We start from the raw sequence: 17412 nt of genomic DNA on the forward strand, positions 1-17412 counted from the left end.
AAGATTAAAAAGCATTAAAAAATGTTATTTACTATGTATGTTTCCACTAAGGGCTCTAAAACAATATCAAAACATAAAAATTCCCCGTTTTTCTCACCATGCCTTTGGGTCCCAAGGTGCTCTTTACCAAGTCTCCAATAGCAATGGCACCAATAAAAGAAGACTGGAATAAAGATCAAAGAGATTGTAAAAATCAATTCTAGTCTTAAAATTGTAAAAGTACAACTTTATCTTTAAATGAATGAGGAAAACAAAGTTTACCAGACGAGCTGTCTCTGCTCTCTCTTCATCAGCGCCAGCCTTGAAGATGTTGACAGGTGCAAGAGAAAGGGACGCCTAAAAAGAAAAACCAAAAATCAGTTTGAACACCAATAATCTTTTAAAATATTTTTAATTTCATCTTTTGTATTTCAACTAGTGGCCTGGTGCATGAATTTGTGCACATTAAAAGGAAATTAATTAGAAGAAACATTTTAATATTGCTATTCACCCTTTCTCTATAATAGAAGAGTCAACCAAATTCACAATCAACAATGACAGATCGAAACACACGTGTGTGACTGGCACCAGTGAGAGCTTTTATGTATCACGTATGTGAGAGTCAACTTAACCCAGTGGTTCTCAACCTTGGCTGCACATTAGAATCACCTGGGAATCTTCTTAAAATCCTGATTCCTAGGCCCCGTCCTCCAAAAATTGTTTGTTATGGGGTGAGGCCACAACATTAGTAACAAAAAAACAGAATTTCCGGAGGATGAGGCTCAGAAACCAGGATTTTAAAAAGATTCCCAGGTGATTCTAATGTGCAGCCAAGGTTGAGAACCACTGACTTAGCCTTTTATAGTATATAGAATAAACTTGCTTAATTAGACCTGTTTTCTGATGTAGCTAAACTTTTTCCAGCCCAGTGAAGCACCCCAACTTCTCTTTCAGGTAATTGTCAGCAACACAGCAGTAAATACCAACACAAAGCAGATGATTATTGTAGATCACACAGGGAGAACCAAGGGTGAAATATTTAACCACAGCAGTGTTTGACTATACTCTGCGCAGTGAGAAAACCTGAAGTCATTTTCAAGGTCCTTCGTTTCTTACTTCTTTACAGCCGGATCAAGTTTCTAAGCTTTCTAAATCTCCCTTTTCCGGCTAATGAGAAAATAGGATTCTACCGAGTCTCCTATCTACCTACTCCAGGACTTCTGTGAGGATCAAATGAGATGAGGCACGGGAAAACATTTCACAGACATTTGGTTGAAGTGTAAAATGTTTGCACCTGGTTATAAAGCAAGTCGTGCTCCTGGGCTGAAGAAACTGCAAGGAGGCTAGTCGTTAGGGAGAGGAAGCCCGGGTGTTGCTACGTGACGTCATTACCAGGAGGAACACTTAGCATATTAGCCTTTTATACAGAGTTGACAGTCAGTATTATTTTACATTAGTTTCAAGTGTCCAGCATAGTGGTTAGACATTTATAGAATTTAGAAAGCGATCCACGGGTTAAGTCTAGTACCCACCTGAAAGCCAATATTCGTTAATACATATACTTAGATGTCTTCCGTTAGACTTACAAGAAGGTACACAAGAAAAAATTAACAGGACTGTACTTTTTCAAACAAATGGAAGTTCCCCATCATCCAGGCAGTCATTTATTAAAGGGGGAGGCGGGAGGGACTTCTAAAAGCTGCATAAGGAAGGCGACCTTTTATTTTGGATACACAACTGCTCCAGGAATAAAAATTACACACTGAAGAGACTGTCAAGAACAGCAAGACTAAGGATGATTTTAATCTAAGAATAAATCGGGCAGGGCTGTAGGCCGCTAACGGACCCAGCGCCAGGCGAGGAGGGACCGCTCCCTCCCCGCTGCTCCGGCTCCGCCCGAGGAAGGCGGGGCCAGTCTCGCCCACCCGGGCCCTAGAAATTTCTCCGCGGGAGGCGCGCCCCTGGCCTCGGAACTCCGGGGCTGTGGAGAGGCCGTGTCAGAGTAGGCCGCCGGCTGGGAGGCCCACCCCAGCCGCTGGCCCCCACGGAGGGCTTCACCGGCGGAAGGGGCGCAGGCCACACGCCACAGCCCGCACCATGTGCGGCGGTTCCGGGGCACAGAAACAGGGAGCCGACAGCGCTGGAAGGACAAAGGGGGGCAGCGGGGCAGCAGGGCACGGCGGGGAATGGAAGGGCAGGCCAGTGAGGCCAGGCTCACCATGGTTCCGAAGAGGTGGCCACTCACGCTACTCCCTCACAACTCGCGGCCGGGATCCGAGGGGGAGAGAAGCCGGATGTGACGCCACACGCTCTGCCGCAGGGGGCGGAGCCTCTTCCGGCGTGCCGCTCCGGCCGCGCGCCGCTCGCGGCGGAAAGGAAGGGAAGGGAAGGGAGCTGGGACGTAAACCTGCTCTTCACACTGGGGGGCGGGGCCCCGGCTCCGCCCCGCCCCCTGCGGCTCCAACGGCTCATGATGAGGAAGGGGCGGGCCTGACGCTGTGGGGGGCGGGGCGGACTGGGAGTAGAAGCGCCGAGGAGACAGCCGCTGCGCCCCAGGGTTTGCCGCAGTAACGGAGTTCCTGCTGGCAAGTTTTTCTTAATCTTTAAAAATTTGACTGAAAGTACCACGTATACATATTAAAGTGTTATATACTAATAATGAATAACCTAACTCACCAACCTCACTTCCTCGCCCCAGCGGCCACCACCCTCAACTTTGTCAACTTTGTTTGGGGGGGGGGGTTCCTTACCATCAAATACCTAAATAAGATTGTTATTGCTATTTTAATTTTAATATTACTGAGCATTAGGGAGGGAGACTTATGTTGCTTTACTGAATTTTAAAATGCCGTTTTTAACTGGGCGTTGGCTGTCCGGGACTAGGCTCTCCGAGCGCGGCGGAGACATTAGCTCTGCCCCGCTGGCTCAGGCAGGAGGTTTTGCATTTCCCTCGTCCCCCTGCCCCTTCTGGAGATGGCTGATATAGACCCGCGATGTCTTGGTAGAAATCAAGAGCAATTCCAAACATTTCAGTTTATCAAAAACAGTTTTCTACCTTCTCTAAATTGGCCCTTAAAAAAAATCGTTTTGTATCTACTGATACCCTTTTCTCCCTTTGATTAACCAAACAATGAGCAAGCTCTTGGATTCTTGGCAGTTATCATCGACAGATATCTTCCATTTTTAACTGATTCTACCCAGTTAGTTTACACCAGGGATTGACAAACTATGGGGAGCCGAATCCCTCCTGCCTACCACCTGTTTTTTTGTATGACAAGAGTAAAGAATGAGTTTTACATTTTTAAATGGTTGGAAAAAAGTTGATTCTTTCGTGATACATTAAAATTATATGCAACATATTTTGGTGTCCATACTTGGTTGGAACACGAGCGTACTCATTCATTTTTTTATCCTGTGCAGTGCAATGGTTATTCAGTGGCAGAGCAGAGTAATTGTGACTGACTGTATAACCCATAAAGACTAACGTATTTATGGTCTTACCCTTTATAGAAAAAGTTTGCTGACCCTGGTTTACACTATTCCCAAGGCCTATGAAAAGGGGTGTTCAGACTGGATATCAACTTGTTCCACTTATGCATTCATTGGTTGATTCTTGTATGTGCCCTGACGAGGCATCAAATCCAAAATCTTGGTGTATCTGGACAACACTCATTACTAGCATAGCACCCAGTTCAGTGATGCGAACCTTTTGAGCTCGGCGTGTCAGCATTTTGAAAAACCCTAACTTAACTCTGGTGCCGTGTCACACATAGAAATTTTTTGATATTTGCAACCATAGTAAAACAAAGACTTATATTTCTGATATTTATTTTATATATTTAAATGCCATTTAACAAAGAAAAATCAACCAAAAAAATGAGTTCGCGTGTCACCTCTGACACGCATGTCATAGGTTTGCCATCACTGACCTAGTTCATGCTCATTCATTACATAAAAACATGTGAATAGCTATTGTCTTCTAAGGAACTCAAAGAAAAAATACATGAATAATCCAAAGTTCTTAACTTCTGAGAACAAATACCTACACTTCCCAAGATTTGGTTTCTGCCACATCTTTACCAATTATGTGTTCCATGGTGTCTGGCACATAGTAAGCACCCAATCGTGTGTGGACTTGTCTTTCCCCCTCGTTGTTTAAATGAATTCCATCCGGAGTGTATCAAACGGGCTTTGCAGTGTCACTCAGTGACTAAAAAACAGGTTTGGAGACGCAGAGCTGAGAACTACTAGTTTGAATGACCACACATTTAAAACTGTGAGTCTGTCAAATACTTAAAAAATTTCATTTCACTTTGATGAAACATAAACCTTAACCCATTATATGTTCACTTTGAAACGGAGGCCGTGGTATGAGACAAAGAAATAAAACCTCTTATCATAGTTTCAAGAAATGTGTGAAAAATACAGTAAAACTATAAGTAGGTATCCAAGCTTTTATTGGGGCTTTATTGCAATCTACTTTCATCAGTAAGAGGAAAGTAACCATAAGAACTCCAACCAGACTTCATTCAACAAAGCAGTTTTTCATGAATGCTTAAGGTCAGTGGATAGTCAGCTCAGCTTCCAGTATCAACTTGAGTAACTCATCATGGAAATTTAGGCCAGAATGACAACAGTAAGCCATCACAAGATCCTAAATCCTCTAAGATTAAACCATATTTTACATATAATTTTGGGACAGTATACTAATACTCTATAATAAGTAAAGATTTTAAAAAAAGATTTTAAAAATGTGTTGCTTAGCCCTTGTTGAACTAAATTCAATTATTAGCATACTCTTTAAGTACTGCAGTTACTAAAGGTTTGATTGTACTTCAAGAACTCTGACTTTTCCAAAGATTAAAAAATTAGTTCTTATTTGTTATGACAAAAATTAAGCTTAAAAGCACATTCACACTTGTCCTTAAAAGCATGTTGACATCATACGAGATAACTTCTCATGCCTGGAGACATGGTTCATATGGCAAAAACCAGAGGGTAATTCTCCCATCTCCACATCCTCCAAAAAGCCACACTCGGCCTCAGTGTAAAAGTTATATTTTATTGCCATGCTACAAAATGTATGAAGTTGGCACTGATAGGGAGAAACAGAGAACAAAGGGTGGGGAGGAAGAGAGAGCAAAAGATGTTGTTACATATACAGCAAGGTTTTAATCAACAGTGGTAAATTCTGCCAATATTAAAAATGCAAACCAAATTTAAAATGCTGTTATGAAACAGCATGAAAATACAATTTATGCATAGTACAGTATCACTTATGTCTTTTATTAGAGAAATGTGGAATGTTTATAAAGAAATTAACCATAGGGGGTAAAATTCATATTTCATATACAATTTGGCAACGGTAGTCCCACTGTTAGACAATTTTATATAAAAGAAAAAAAATTAAAAATCTAATAAGCTACCTTTATACAAAGTTGCTATATTTATGCCTTTATGTAGGAAAAAAAACATTTATAATGCAAATTAGGACATACAATAATCTTACAATATTATACAATGTAATGAAAATAAAAACATAACACAAAATTTGTCCTTTATAAAATGTATATTTTGCATTTACTAATGCAAATGTGGCACACCGGTGACTACTGTACTATTAATACCAGTCCGTCATAGAATTGCAATCATAATGATGCTACAAAAGAATTGTGTTATACCCCCAAAAACTGAGAAAGTAGAAATGGGGAATAGGGATATAAAGAACAGGAAAGATAGATATGGTGCTGGTTTGGGCAGAGTATATTGTGGTATGTCATAAAATAGTTGTTCATTTTTCAAGCCAAAAACATTTTGTATACATTCTGGAATTTCGTACCAATGCCTTTATTCAAATTTGGCAAACATCAGGGAAAAGGTAATTAGTACCATATACCTCACATATCAGAAATATGAATGAGATGCCAATACATCAGTTACTTCTGAATGTTGTCTCTGATGGTATGTCTATTTCAAGGATAAATATATGTATATGTGTTCATATACATATATATTTACACATACATACTACACATTGCACAAAACACTTGGGCATTAGGGGTTAGGAACAGCACAGGGGGAAGTGGGAAGTACTTTTTAGCTTGTTAAAACTTTTACCTTGAGGCAAAAATATGGTGGCACATTATTGAGAAATTATGAAAACATAAGGCCCCTGTCCCATTTTTAATAGAACATTATTGAGGTACATTTTTATATATTGTGCCACAGATTTCTTTGGGGGCGGGGGTGATAAACACTAGCTTGACTTATAACATTGAATTGTGGGGTTAACATCAATAACTATAAAAACAAAGATTGCTTGGCAAATTTTCTTAAGTCCCAAATGTGACCTATTTTGGATATACTGGGAAGTGAAAAGTTTTTTGCTGAATCTTCTAGAGTAAAGTGCATATCTCATCACTCCACAGCAGCAGTAAATAAAAGGAACTATTTGCCAATCTTCCTGGAGGGAGAGAAGGCACCATAATTTCATTTTTAAAGAAAGATGAAACTGGGAAGTAAAACGCACTAAGAAAAAACACAGTCAATATCCATATCTGTTTCCAACCCTGGTCTGGGATAAAAACTGTTATGATCTATAATGATAAAAGAGGATTCTATTTAGGAAAATATATGAGTAATGATTATATTTCCAAAACTGAAAAGTAGGATCACATAGTCTAGCAACAGAACAGAATATCTAAAATTAGGTCTGTCTCAGAAAATCTGAAACACATATGGCCACAATTATATCCCAATAAAATGTCTCATTCTAAAATGCACCTAGTAATAGGTACATTCTTCCAGGGTAGAGCTTATTAATGCCCATTACTAGACTACTGCAAAGGACAAGGAGTGTTCTACATTACTTTTTATTAAATGGGAACACAGGTGATTTCCAGAGACATCTAGAAATTAACACCAGTTGTATGTGTACACCTTCCTAATACTCATAGTACCTAAAATCAAATTCTTAGCAGACAAATTGGTCCCATTTTCATTTTTAAAGCACACAGTATTTAAAGCATAAACTGCAATGATTACATTGGAGTGACCTAAAAAATATAGAAACTAATTAGAATCTGGAAGGAAAAATGAAAAGGATGAGAAAAAGAAAATAAAGTATCCAACCTCCAAAATGAATAAATAGGTCAGCCCTTCCATTTGGAGGTTAATGTTCTGTCTCGACTGCTTATTTCAGAGAAAACCATGTATACTAATTCCATCACAATTCTTATTCCACATTACAAAAATCACATAAATTTGGCACGATTAGCAAACTACTCAGAAGAAAACATAAATGCAACAATATATTAAAAATGGAAACTGCACACCTATACCACTGCTCTCTTTTTAGAGAACAGTGAACCTTTAGTAAGCACCAAGTTCACAGAAAAAAAGAAAAGAGATTCTGCTATGCACATAAACCAATGGCACTGAAAATAATAGACACCTTTAATAATTTATTTTCTTTATAATGGTCCCATTCTAATAATATTCCTAGTCCATTCACTGTCCTATAATTGTTTTTTTTATTGAACAGGTTGGATGCTATATGACTGAAACTTTTTCATGCTAACTTAATCTTAGTTACATCTGTTAGATACAGATCATAATCTCAAACTTCCTCATATTAGAGAAAACGGTAAAATATTTTGCAAGGTTACCTAACCTTCTTCTCACTCTACCTTCTCTTGTCTTCTCTAGTGTCTGGGAAATGGGAACACTCTTGATTTCCAAGAGTTGGACATATGACCTCTCGTCAGTTTATAGAAGCTTCAATTCATTTTAAATCCTAAATTATAACAATCTCATTGCTACACGACTTCCACTGTACTTGCTATGCTGGCAACAACCTTAACATTCCATTGAAATCAGGGATAATCAAAGATCCAGCTACGAGTGAAAGGACAGCAGAGCTGAGGAGCACTGCAGTGGGCAAAGTATAACTGCAGCCGTGTGACTTGAGGGAATCACTGCTAAAGTGCTGGGGAGAGTGCCCAAGAGAAAACACAGTACCTTTTGGGAACTTTGCATGTTAAAAGTAACTTCCTTTTTTTTCTCAGCTGCTAAAGAGATCACCTATGGACACAAGTAAAATTTAAAACCGAGAGAATGTTTTTATCAACAACTTGAAAAGTAAACAGCATATAAATAAATACTGGACAAGGGCAACCCTGTTATAGAATAACAGTAAGTTCTAAATGAACCTTCAAAACCACAATTTGACAAAAATGCAAACTAAACAACAATAAACACATAATCCAATTTGAAAACTATATACAAACTCAAACATTTTAAATTGAAAAAGACATTAAGCAACAAAATACAACATCCCAAACACCAAAGGAGAAAAACTGAAGGTAAGTGGCAACCTAACGGCACAAATGCCTCCAGGACAATGTCATTGTTAATAATCCATAGGAGAGACACTTTCAAAAGATCGTGGTTCAGATTTTCAAATGCTTTTGGATAAAGTGACCTGAGACTGATTCTTGAGCCTATGTAATTCTGATTAAGATATCTGGGCATGCCCTTCCAATGACATCATGAGATGAATAAGCAGAAAGTATTGTCTCCTTCCCTGCCTCTCCACACACCAACAGCAAACCATATTCACAGACACAGGACTCTTTCTAGTAAGATGAAGGCAAAGGAGCTGACTGGTATATAAGGAGTGTGGTACTTCTATTTCTTTTACATCTGGTTTGGCTCAAGTCAAAAAGCCTACAATTAATGAAATAAAGGATTCTTCATGTTACATGCTGAACACCACATACCATGAACAGTGAATCTACAAATATTACTTTCAAAGCCTAGAGTTATCTGTTAGCAATGCACATTATCAAGAGGCTTTATAAAATGTTTGAAATGCCAACCATGACTTAGGCATGAATGATATGCATAAGTCCAGAATATTGATAAAAAGCAACCAGCATGTCACTCACTTCAACTCTCATTTTAAATAGGCACTGTGAAAATGGGAGTGCTGCTGTACAGTAATGAGTAGTATATAATGAAATTAGTGTTCTTTAATGAGTACCTGCTCTACATTAATTCCCTTTAAAGAAGCACATGAAATATTAAAAAAAATTTATCAGTCTATAAAAGAAGTTAGTGTTTAGAAATGAAAATGAAGTACTTGCATCTTCATTTTTTTTTAAGTTCACAAAGGTGCAAACAATGTAATGCTTTCCAGGCTCACATAGGCAAATCAGTACTATTATGTCTAGTTTTCCTAGATGTACCATCATCTCGTGGTAGTGCTTTCTGCAAATTTGACATAGCAGCAGTTTTCTCGATGTCTATCACAGCATACAGCTCTGTGCGCCTGGTAGGGGTCTGTGGAAGAGGAGTTGTAGGCGTTTTTGGAGTCTGAGGGTTGTCGGAGTCACTGCCACCTTCCAAGTCAACCTGTATGTAATTGAGCTGCCTGTGTTCTAAACTTGGGCGTCTGATATCAAAGTTAAAGACTGTCGGTATACAATCCCGACGCCTTGAACATTCTGTTTTGTGAGCACTTGCTGGCACTGTTACATTCTCTGTATTTACATAGTTATGCATTGGGTCTAGATTATTATGGTAGCCATTCAGAGATGGGGTCTTTGGTCCTAAATTGTCATCTTCATCCCTGCTTAGTTTGCGGGCTTCCCACACAGGAGGCAAAGATGGTAAATTTTCGTAGTTTAATAATGCAGTTCTTCTCTGAGCTGAGTTGTTGATATTTTGGGTATCTGAGGTACTGGTGGATGTCAGACGACCTCTCCGGACCCCTGAGGCACTAGGGATAGATAACCCATTTATATTTTCATATACTAGCTTGTTAACAGAGGGTGCTTCTCTTCGTTCATCACTGTCATATCCAGTGTCCCATTCTGTGTTATTTGCACCACTTCCGCTGACTTGATCTCTTCCAATTTTCTCCAGTTTCTCTTTTTCCATTAATTGCTTTTGAACAGGAGTTGGTCCTAAGACAAATCTAACTACTTCAGGTTCAAGAAGAATCTGAGGGTCCCTGTCCTCAATACTACTTGGTTCTTCTTTTGGAGTGTTGCTTTCAGCATTAGAAATCCTCGCCTCCAACGGGACATGCACAGCTGCGCAATTTTTCCGCTCTTCTTGCACACCTGTAGTATTGACATAGGTATGTACCTAAAACAAGAAAGTGAATCAGTAACTTGCTTAAAACAATAAAAATACCCAGCCAGGGTGTGGCTCAGTGGTTGAGCATCTACTTATGAACCAGGAGGTCACGGTTTGATTCCGTCAGGGCACATGCCCAGGTTGCAGGCTCAATCCCCAACGGGGGGCGGGGGGGGGGGGGTTCAGGGGGCAGCCAATCAATGATTCTCTCTCATCACTGATGTTTCTGTCTCTCTCTTCTTTGAAATCAATAAAAATATATTTTTTGTTGGGGGCCAGATGTAAGCTGGAAAGGTCCTTGCACCTGCAGGGGCTAGCAAGGCTGGGACCCTTACCCACACAGTTTTCCCAGACTTGTGTGGATGGCGATTATCAGTAGAATGGGAGTAACATTTGTAGAATGAGAACAGCCTTTCATAGCTTGCCCAGAAGTCTGTAATTATTTACTGAGATATGCTGTACTGAGAACTTGTCCTTCTGCTGTATCTCTCCCTTAGAGATTAAGAGGAACAAAGAATACATTCCTCTTGACAGACCTCCTATTCAGTGTGTTGTGTATAAATAGGATTGTATAGCTAATAAACTCGCTTCAGTTCATCAAGAGAACTGGGGTCCTCCCGACCCCGCTTTCCTGTCTTTCTTTCTTTTCTCAATTCCCACCTCCCTGCCTCAGCCCGGCTCAACCCTGTCAGGCTGGCCCTGACAGATCTGGCGCCCGAGCTAGGGACTGAGGAACTGGGAAAAAGAAGGTGAGGAACTCCGTCGGGCTTGGAGAGACGACGTGAGGATCTCCTCCGGATAAAGAGTGCACTCGTTAAGGTAACGGAGGAGCAATTTTTTGATAATCGGGAGTAAAGCATGGGGCAATTAGAATCTAGAGAAAATGCCCTTTATGGCCAAATGTTAAAGTTTATGTTCAATAGTAGAGGAACTAAGATTAATGACAAGCAAGTAGAAAATTTTTTAAAACTCATTCAGGAGGTCTGCATTTCCTTATCCAATTTAATACGGGATTATTTAGATCCCAGGCATGACCATAATCAACCGTCTCTTAAGCCAGAAAAAAAGGAGAAGCAGCGTGATAGCACAAAACAGGGGTCTAAAAAAGACAGTATATTAAAAAGAAATAATGTAACTTTTAAAGACAATTTAACTCCTCAAGATGAGGAGGATTTTGAGGAAGATGCTGCTCTTTGTCATAATGATAATACAGGTATTGTTCAGGCAGAAGAGGAGGAAGAATGTTTTTCTGCTGGAACTGAAGAGGGCAGTGATGTAGAGGATGTATTAGAATACTTTTTAGAAACATTAAAGCTTCTTGGCAAGAAAAAGAGAAGCCGCGGGGGCCGTTCCTGCCGCTCTCCGCTGCCTTGTGCAGCACCAGTTCCACTTTCCCCTCTCCAGATGGCCTTGCAGGAGGCACGAAAGTGTGGTGAGGAATTGGGCATTCACGCCTTCCCTGTTATGGAACAGGTGAATCCTCACACGGGACAGCGTGAGCGTGCTTATGACCCGCTTCCTTTTAAAACCTTAAAAGAGTTAAAAACAGCCTGTGCTCAGTATGGGCCCACTTCCCCTTATACTTTAACCATCTTGGAAACTATGGCCTCAGAGGCTCTCCCACCTAATGATTGGAGAGCTATTGCCAAGGCTTGTTTATCAGGAGGGGATTATCTCTTGTGGAAATCAGAATATGATGAAAAGGCTAAGGAACAAGCTCCTCGTAATCGAGCGGCCCAGATTAATATTTCTTATGAAATGCTGGTAGGGGAAGGAGTCTATGCTGATACCCACAATCAAATTCAGTACCCCCAGGAAGCTTATGGACAGATTAATGGAGCTGGGGTCAGAGCCTGGAAAAAGTTACCCACCTCTGGTCAGAAAACAGAGGAGCTCTCAAAAATTATTCAAGGGCCAGATGAAAAGTACCAGGATTTTGTCTCTCGGCTATTACAGGCTGTTGGCCGAGTAGTGGTGGATGGGGAGGCTGGCATGTTAATAGTTAAACAGTTGGCATATGAAAACGCCAACACTGCCTGCCAAGCTGCACTGCGGCCCTATCAAAGACAGGGGACTCTCTCAGATTATATCCGCATCTGCGCAGATATTGGTCCCTCATATATACAAGGAGTTGCCATTGCAGCTGCATTAAAGGGAACCACCATTGAAGGAATTCTTCAGCAACAATTTAGCACAGGGAAAAGTCAAACATACAAGTGTTACACTTGTGGAGGAACAGGACACATGGCAAAACAGTGTCCTTCTAATAAAGGGGTTAATAAAGGAAATGGCAGAGGTCCCAAACAACCTGGACTATGCCCTAAATGTAAAAAAGGAAAACATTGGGCAAATGAGTGTAAATCTAAGACAGATATCCAGGGAAATTCTTTGCCTCAACACCAGTCGAGAAACTACCAAAAGGGGCCAGCCCAGCCACGGCAAATAACAGGGGCATTGTCTATTTATCCTCCTGTCCCTGTGCCATCTCAAGGCCAGCAGGCTGCACAGCACCCAGCCTGCCCCAGAGAGCAAAATAGATACAAGAGCTATTCCGAGCAACCCCCGGGAGTGCTGGGCTGGACCTTGGATCCATAGAGATGAGACATTCTATCTGCCCTGGGTGCTGCCCTTGCCTACTGAAATAAACAAAATATCATTAGATTTAAAACCTCCCACATAGAGAAGAAATGATGATTTCCTTCCATTTCTGATACAGCTATAGCAAATGCCACCAGATCTGAAATTTAAAAATACATCTGGGATTTCTATACACGTGTAAAGAGAAAACTGGCTTGAAACTAAGGCGCGCATTGTCCGATTTTGGACATTTAGATAGAGTTTCAAGCTAAAATCTCTTTACAAATATACAAAATAAAACCCAAGACTGATTATTTCCTAAGAAAGATGGCAAAATTTAACCCAAAGGAAAAAAGATGCTGGCTAGATTCTAGCAACAGGATTGGCATTTCCATGATAAAGAACAGTTTTTAAATACTAATTAAGAATATTAAAAAGTTAATTTCAAGGCCGAAAAGGAAATTCAGTAAAATTATCTCTGTTACAAAAATTTGCTAAAAAATATGCCTTAAAATAATAAATTGAATTTAAATCTCAAGAATTATTAAAATATATTAATTATAAAAATCTAAGTAGCCCAGGTAAAAGATGGCTACGCCCTTTAATTAAGGCTGGCTTCCCAAAGCAGTTTCTAATAGAGGAAGGGCTAGCCTCCCTTCCCCCAACAGAGCAGGTAAGCCAAAAATTTCCTGCCAGTGACAACTTTAAAAAAGAGGCTTGCTTCCCAGTTTCCCATCCTTGGTAGAAAGAATGTAACTAATTTGCATTTTAATGGTTACCTGTTTTCAGTGACTGGCACCCCAAGGCTTAGGAGTTTACTAAATTAAATTAAATATTATAAAATAACAAAATGCTAAAATATTAATCTAAATGTCCCTCACAAAAAATCTAGAGGACAGAATTAAATCTATTTGATTATGTCATGTATTTTTGAAGTTTATTCTTAAAAATGTTACTGATTAAGAAATACTAAATATTTAACTTGCCAGCTAAAAGTCTAAAGTTCTGGTTACATAAATTGGGAGAAATCATATAATTATAATAAAATTTCAACATTTATCTAATTGAAAAAAGAGGATAAATTCTATAATCCCAACCAAAATTTTTAAATACAAAGATCAGTTTTAATTTAATTGATATCTCTTAATAATTATAAAAGGTATATAATCTTTAAATTATAAATACACATATATATTTAATAGTTTTTTAAGTTAGATTTCAAAAATATAATCAAGGAATGACTTTAGGACATTTCATGGGCCCTAGAATGTTTTCAAAAGTTTATTCTCTTTTCTTGAATGATTTTTTAATAAAGACAATTTAATATACTTAAAATCACATAGAAAACTTTATCAGATAAATATTAATAAATATATATTTTAAGTTTTTGCCTCTAAAAAAGGGCAAAACAAGTTATCTTATTTAATATTTCTTAAAATACAGCAGTAGAATTTTAAGATATAATTTAAAATAACAAAAGCTCATTAATAATTATTAATATTTTACAACAGCATATTAACATTTATTCCAAACAAGCTTACAAACTAATTGTTTGGCAGCAATTTAATAAGAACATAAAAGGATTTAATCACTTCCACTGTGTGGAAGGCCCCCTGGGAAGGCACTTAAGCATTCTATATTGACCTCTCTTGCCCTTTTTACCAAAGGGGGTCTCTCTTCCAATTGCCCACAGCTGTTACCTAAGCTCTCTGTTCATACTAAAGTTAAAGCCTCATGGTAGCTGGTACCATGAATCTGTCTCTTGCCCAATGGCGTAAGCTGGGCCCTCTCTAGAGAAGAAATCTGGGTTCCCCATGATCAATGCCGGGGCCCCGCCAGCAGGCGAGGGGATCCAAAGGCAGTTACTGGGCATGGAGGCCACAGGGGCATACACTACCAAGAAGACAAAACTAAACCTCACATCACCCTGCTTGGCCCCGGAGGATGGCTGGTTAGTCAACGACGGGTAAGACCCCTCTGGGAGGGGCGACCTAAGACAGGCACAGTCGCAGGGGGCCTCAGTGGAGAACTTGGGGGTCAACAGAGGTGGGGCAAAGATCCTCACCCCCCCAACTATGCAGGGGCTTAAACACTCGCCCCTTCTAAGAAAGATTTCCTGCCCCCATGGCTGCTGCGCTTCCCATGCCCAGCTCAGATCGGGACCCAAATAACAAAAAAAGACTTAAACCAGCCAAAATCAGTACCCAGATAACAGAAACTTGGCTAACAGCAACTACCCTATATATAAATCTAGCTTAACACCAGAAATGCTCAGGGCCTTCTCAAGGATACAAAATAATCCTTTCCATTAATATTTACAGTATAAATTAAAATTGTTATTAAAGTATTAAATTTAACAATAAAATAATAATCAAGTTTTCAGATTAATTAAAACTAGCTCAAAAAGTATTAACCAAAATTTTCATTTCAAGAATAAATTGCTTAACATACTATAAACCTAAAGCAGTCATATTTTTTATACAAAAAATTAAAATTAAAAATTATCAAGACTACACTAAAAAATTTCCTAAAACCCCCTAATATTAAAAAATAAAAAAAGGAGGGATAGTGGAATAATAACCTGTTAAGTAAATGATAACCTGTTAAGTAAATGCCTTAATTGCTTTAATATTTTTACTTGAAAATTAATTTTTTCATTTATAATGCTAATAGGAAGGCACCCATGAAAATATACATGGTGTCAAAATAAGCCAAAGGAAAATCGTTTGAACAAAAATTAAAAGAATCCCAAGTCTAAATAATAGATATGATTGCTTTATTAACCTTTGGTCGAGAATATGTTTGTATATTTTCAGAAAACAACTCCAAGACCATGTGGATTCCTGCAACAGAGAGGAATTATCAGGACTGCTCCAGCCACAAAATAGCAGTGGCCCCATGAGACAACGAGAAGAGAAGCAGTCCAGAAATAAAGATGGTGAAGACACCTTATCATGCTAGCAGTCAGCAGCTGTGCATCGCTGCAAGTTGCCCAGGACCCAACCAGAGAGGGTCGGACCTGCATTGCCACCATTTGTCCACCATCCAGAACTGAAATATTACTGCTGACATGTACACATAAAAAACTGTCGGACACTGAAACATGAACTTCGCCTAAAAAACAAAGAAGGGGGATATGTTGGGGGCCAGATGTAAGCTGGAAAGGTCCTTGCACCTGCAGGGGCTAGCAAGGCTGGGACCCTTACCCACACAGTTTTCCCAGACTTGTGTGGATGGCGATTATCAGTAGAATGGGAGTAACATTTGTAGAATGAGAACAGCCTTTCATAGCTTGCCCAGAAGTCTGTAATTATTTACTGAGATATGCTGTACTGAGAACTTGTCCTTCTGCTGTATCTCTCCCTTAGAGATTAAGAGGAACAAAGAATACATTCCTCTTGACAGACCTCCTATTCAGTGTGTTGTGTATAAATAGGATTGTATAGCTAATAAACTCGCTTCAGTTCATCAAGAGAACTGGGGTCCTCCCGACCCCGCTTTCCTGTCTTTCTTTCTTTTCTCAATTCCCACCTCCCTGCCTCAGCCCGGCTCAACCCTGTCAGGCTGGCCCTGACAATTTTTAAAATGTCTGATCTTAGCAGTTAATTTTATTAACTTTCTGTCTAAAAAATACTTTTGCTTTGAAGCTTTTGCACCTGTTTTTTACTAATAAAAAGGGGTGTATAAATGTACTTTCCTAATTTGATAAAATAATAACTACTCTAACATGAAACCTTATATTTGATAGTGAAACATGAAAAAAAAAAGCATTCTATAAACAAAAAACAAATAGGGAACAAATAGGGATTAGCATTTTGATGGTGTCTAGAAATTTTCATGATTCATAAATAAGTATTAAAAAGGAAAGACAGTATTAGCCAGTGTAGCTCAGTGGTTGAGCATCAACCTATGAACATCAGGAGGTTACGGTTCAACTCCTGGTTAGGGCACATGCCCGGGTTGTAGACCTGAACCCCAGTGGGGTTGTGCAGGAGGCAGCCAATCAAAGATTCTCATCATTGATGTTTTTCTCTCTCCTGTAGAGAGCGGCTATAGGGTTAAGCCTCAGATTGACCTGTTGGCAAAGCCACAAACAAGTCCCAGCTTAGAGGGCACAGCCCTCTTAGCATAATTAGGCTTGATCTTCTGACTCCCTAGATCTTATCTGGGTAGCTAATGGGCTGAGGGAAGAGCAGCAAGTGCTGCCAAAACAAGTGAAACTCAGAAGAACATTGTAACTATGGTGACCACTACCTTGTTTACCTCTGGCTATAAAATAAAGGCTCAGTCAGCTTGCCGTCTGGATCTCTCTCTGTGGCCTCAGCCAGGCACAGGAGATCCACCTAGACCAGGGGTTGGCAAACTTTTTGACTCGAGGGCCACAATGGGTTCTTAAACTGGACCGGAGGGCCGGAACAAAAGCATGGATGGAGTGTTTGTGTGAACTAATACATGTTAACACTGCTGCTGGTGAAGGAGCGGAGGGGAGAGCAAGAGAACCCTCCGCTCTTTCAGCTCTGCAGGCCGGATAGAACAGCCGAACGGGCCGGATCCGGCCCGCGGGCCATAGTTTGCCCACGGCTGACCTAGACCCAGCTTATTCTCTCTGTCTTTTCTGCATCCTTTGCCGCCCCACCTCAGGCTCACCGAACCCTTGGCTGAGCTGGCACACCACACTTTCCCTCTCCCTTTCTCTCTGAAATAAAAACATTA

General features: G+C 39.8%; 1 protein-coding gene across 3 annotated transcripts in view; it reads right to left on the minus strand.

Moving 5' to 3' along the window:
- Window positions 1–17412, minus strand: part of LOC308512768 (T-complex protein 1 subunit beta) — a 51718-nt gene that overhangs the window by 19437 nt on the left and 14869 nt on the right. The window contains exons 1-3 of one of the 3 annotated variants that reach the window (XM_081082405.1): window positions 2198–2357; window positions 262–336; window positions 98–163 (exon numbers count right to left, since the gene is read on the minus strand). In XM_081082405.1, coding sequence (XP_080938531.1) covers window positions 98–163; window positions 262–336; window positions 2198–2200 — 144 coding nt within the window. In that variant the 5' untranslated portion in view covers window positions 2201–2357. Of the gene's footprint in view, window positions 1–97; window positions 164–261; window positions 337–2197; window positions 2358–7522; window positions 10132–17412 lie in introns of those variants that run through there. The other 2 variants (XM_081082404.1, XM_081082406.1) reach the window with 2 other exon arrangements.

The sequence above is a fragment of the Myotis nattereri genome, assembly GCF_964212035.1.
Source record: "Myotis nattereri genome assembly, chromosome: 2".
In the NCBI taxonomy this organism is placed as follows: Eukaryota; Metazoa; Chordata; class Mammalia; order Chiroptera; family Vespertilionidae; genus Myotis; species Myotis nattereri.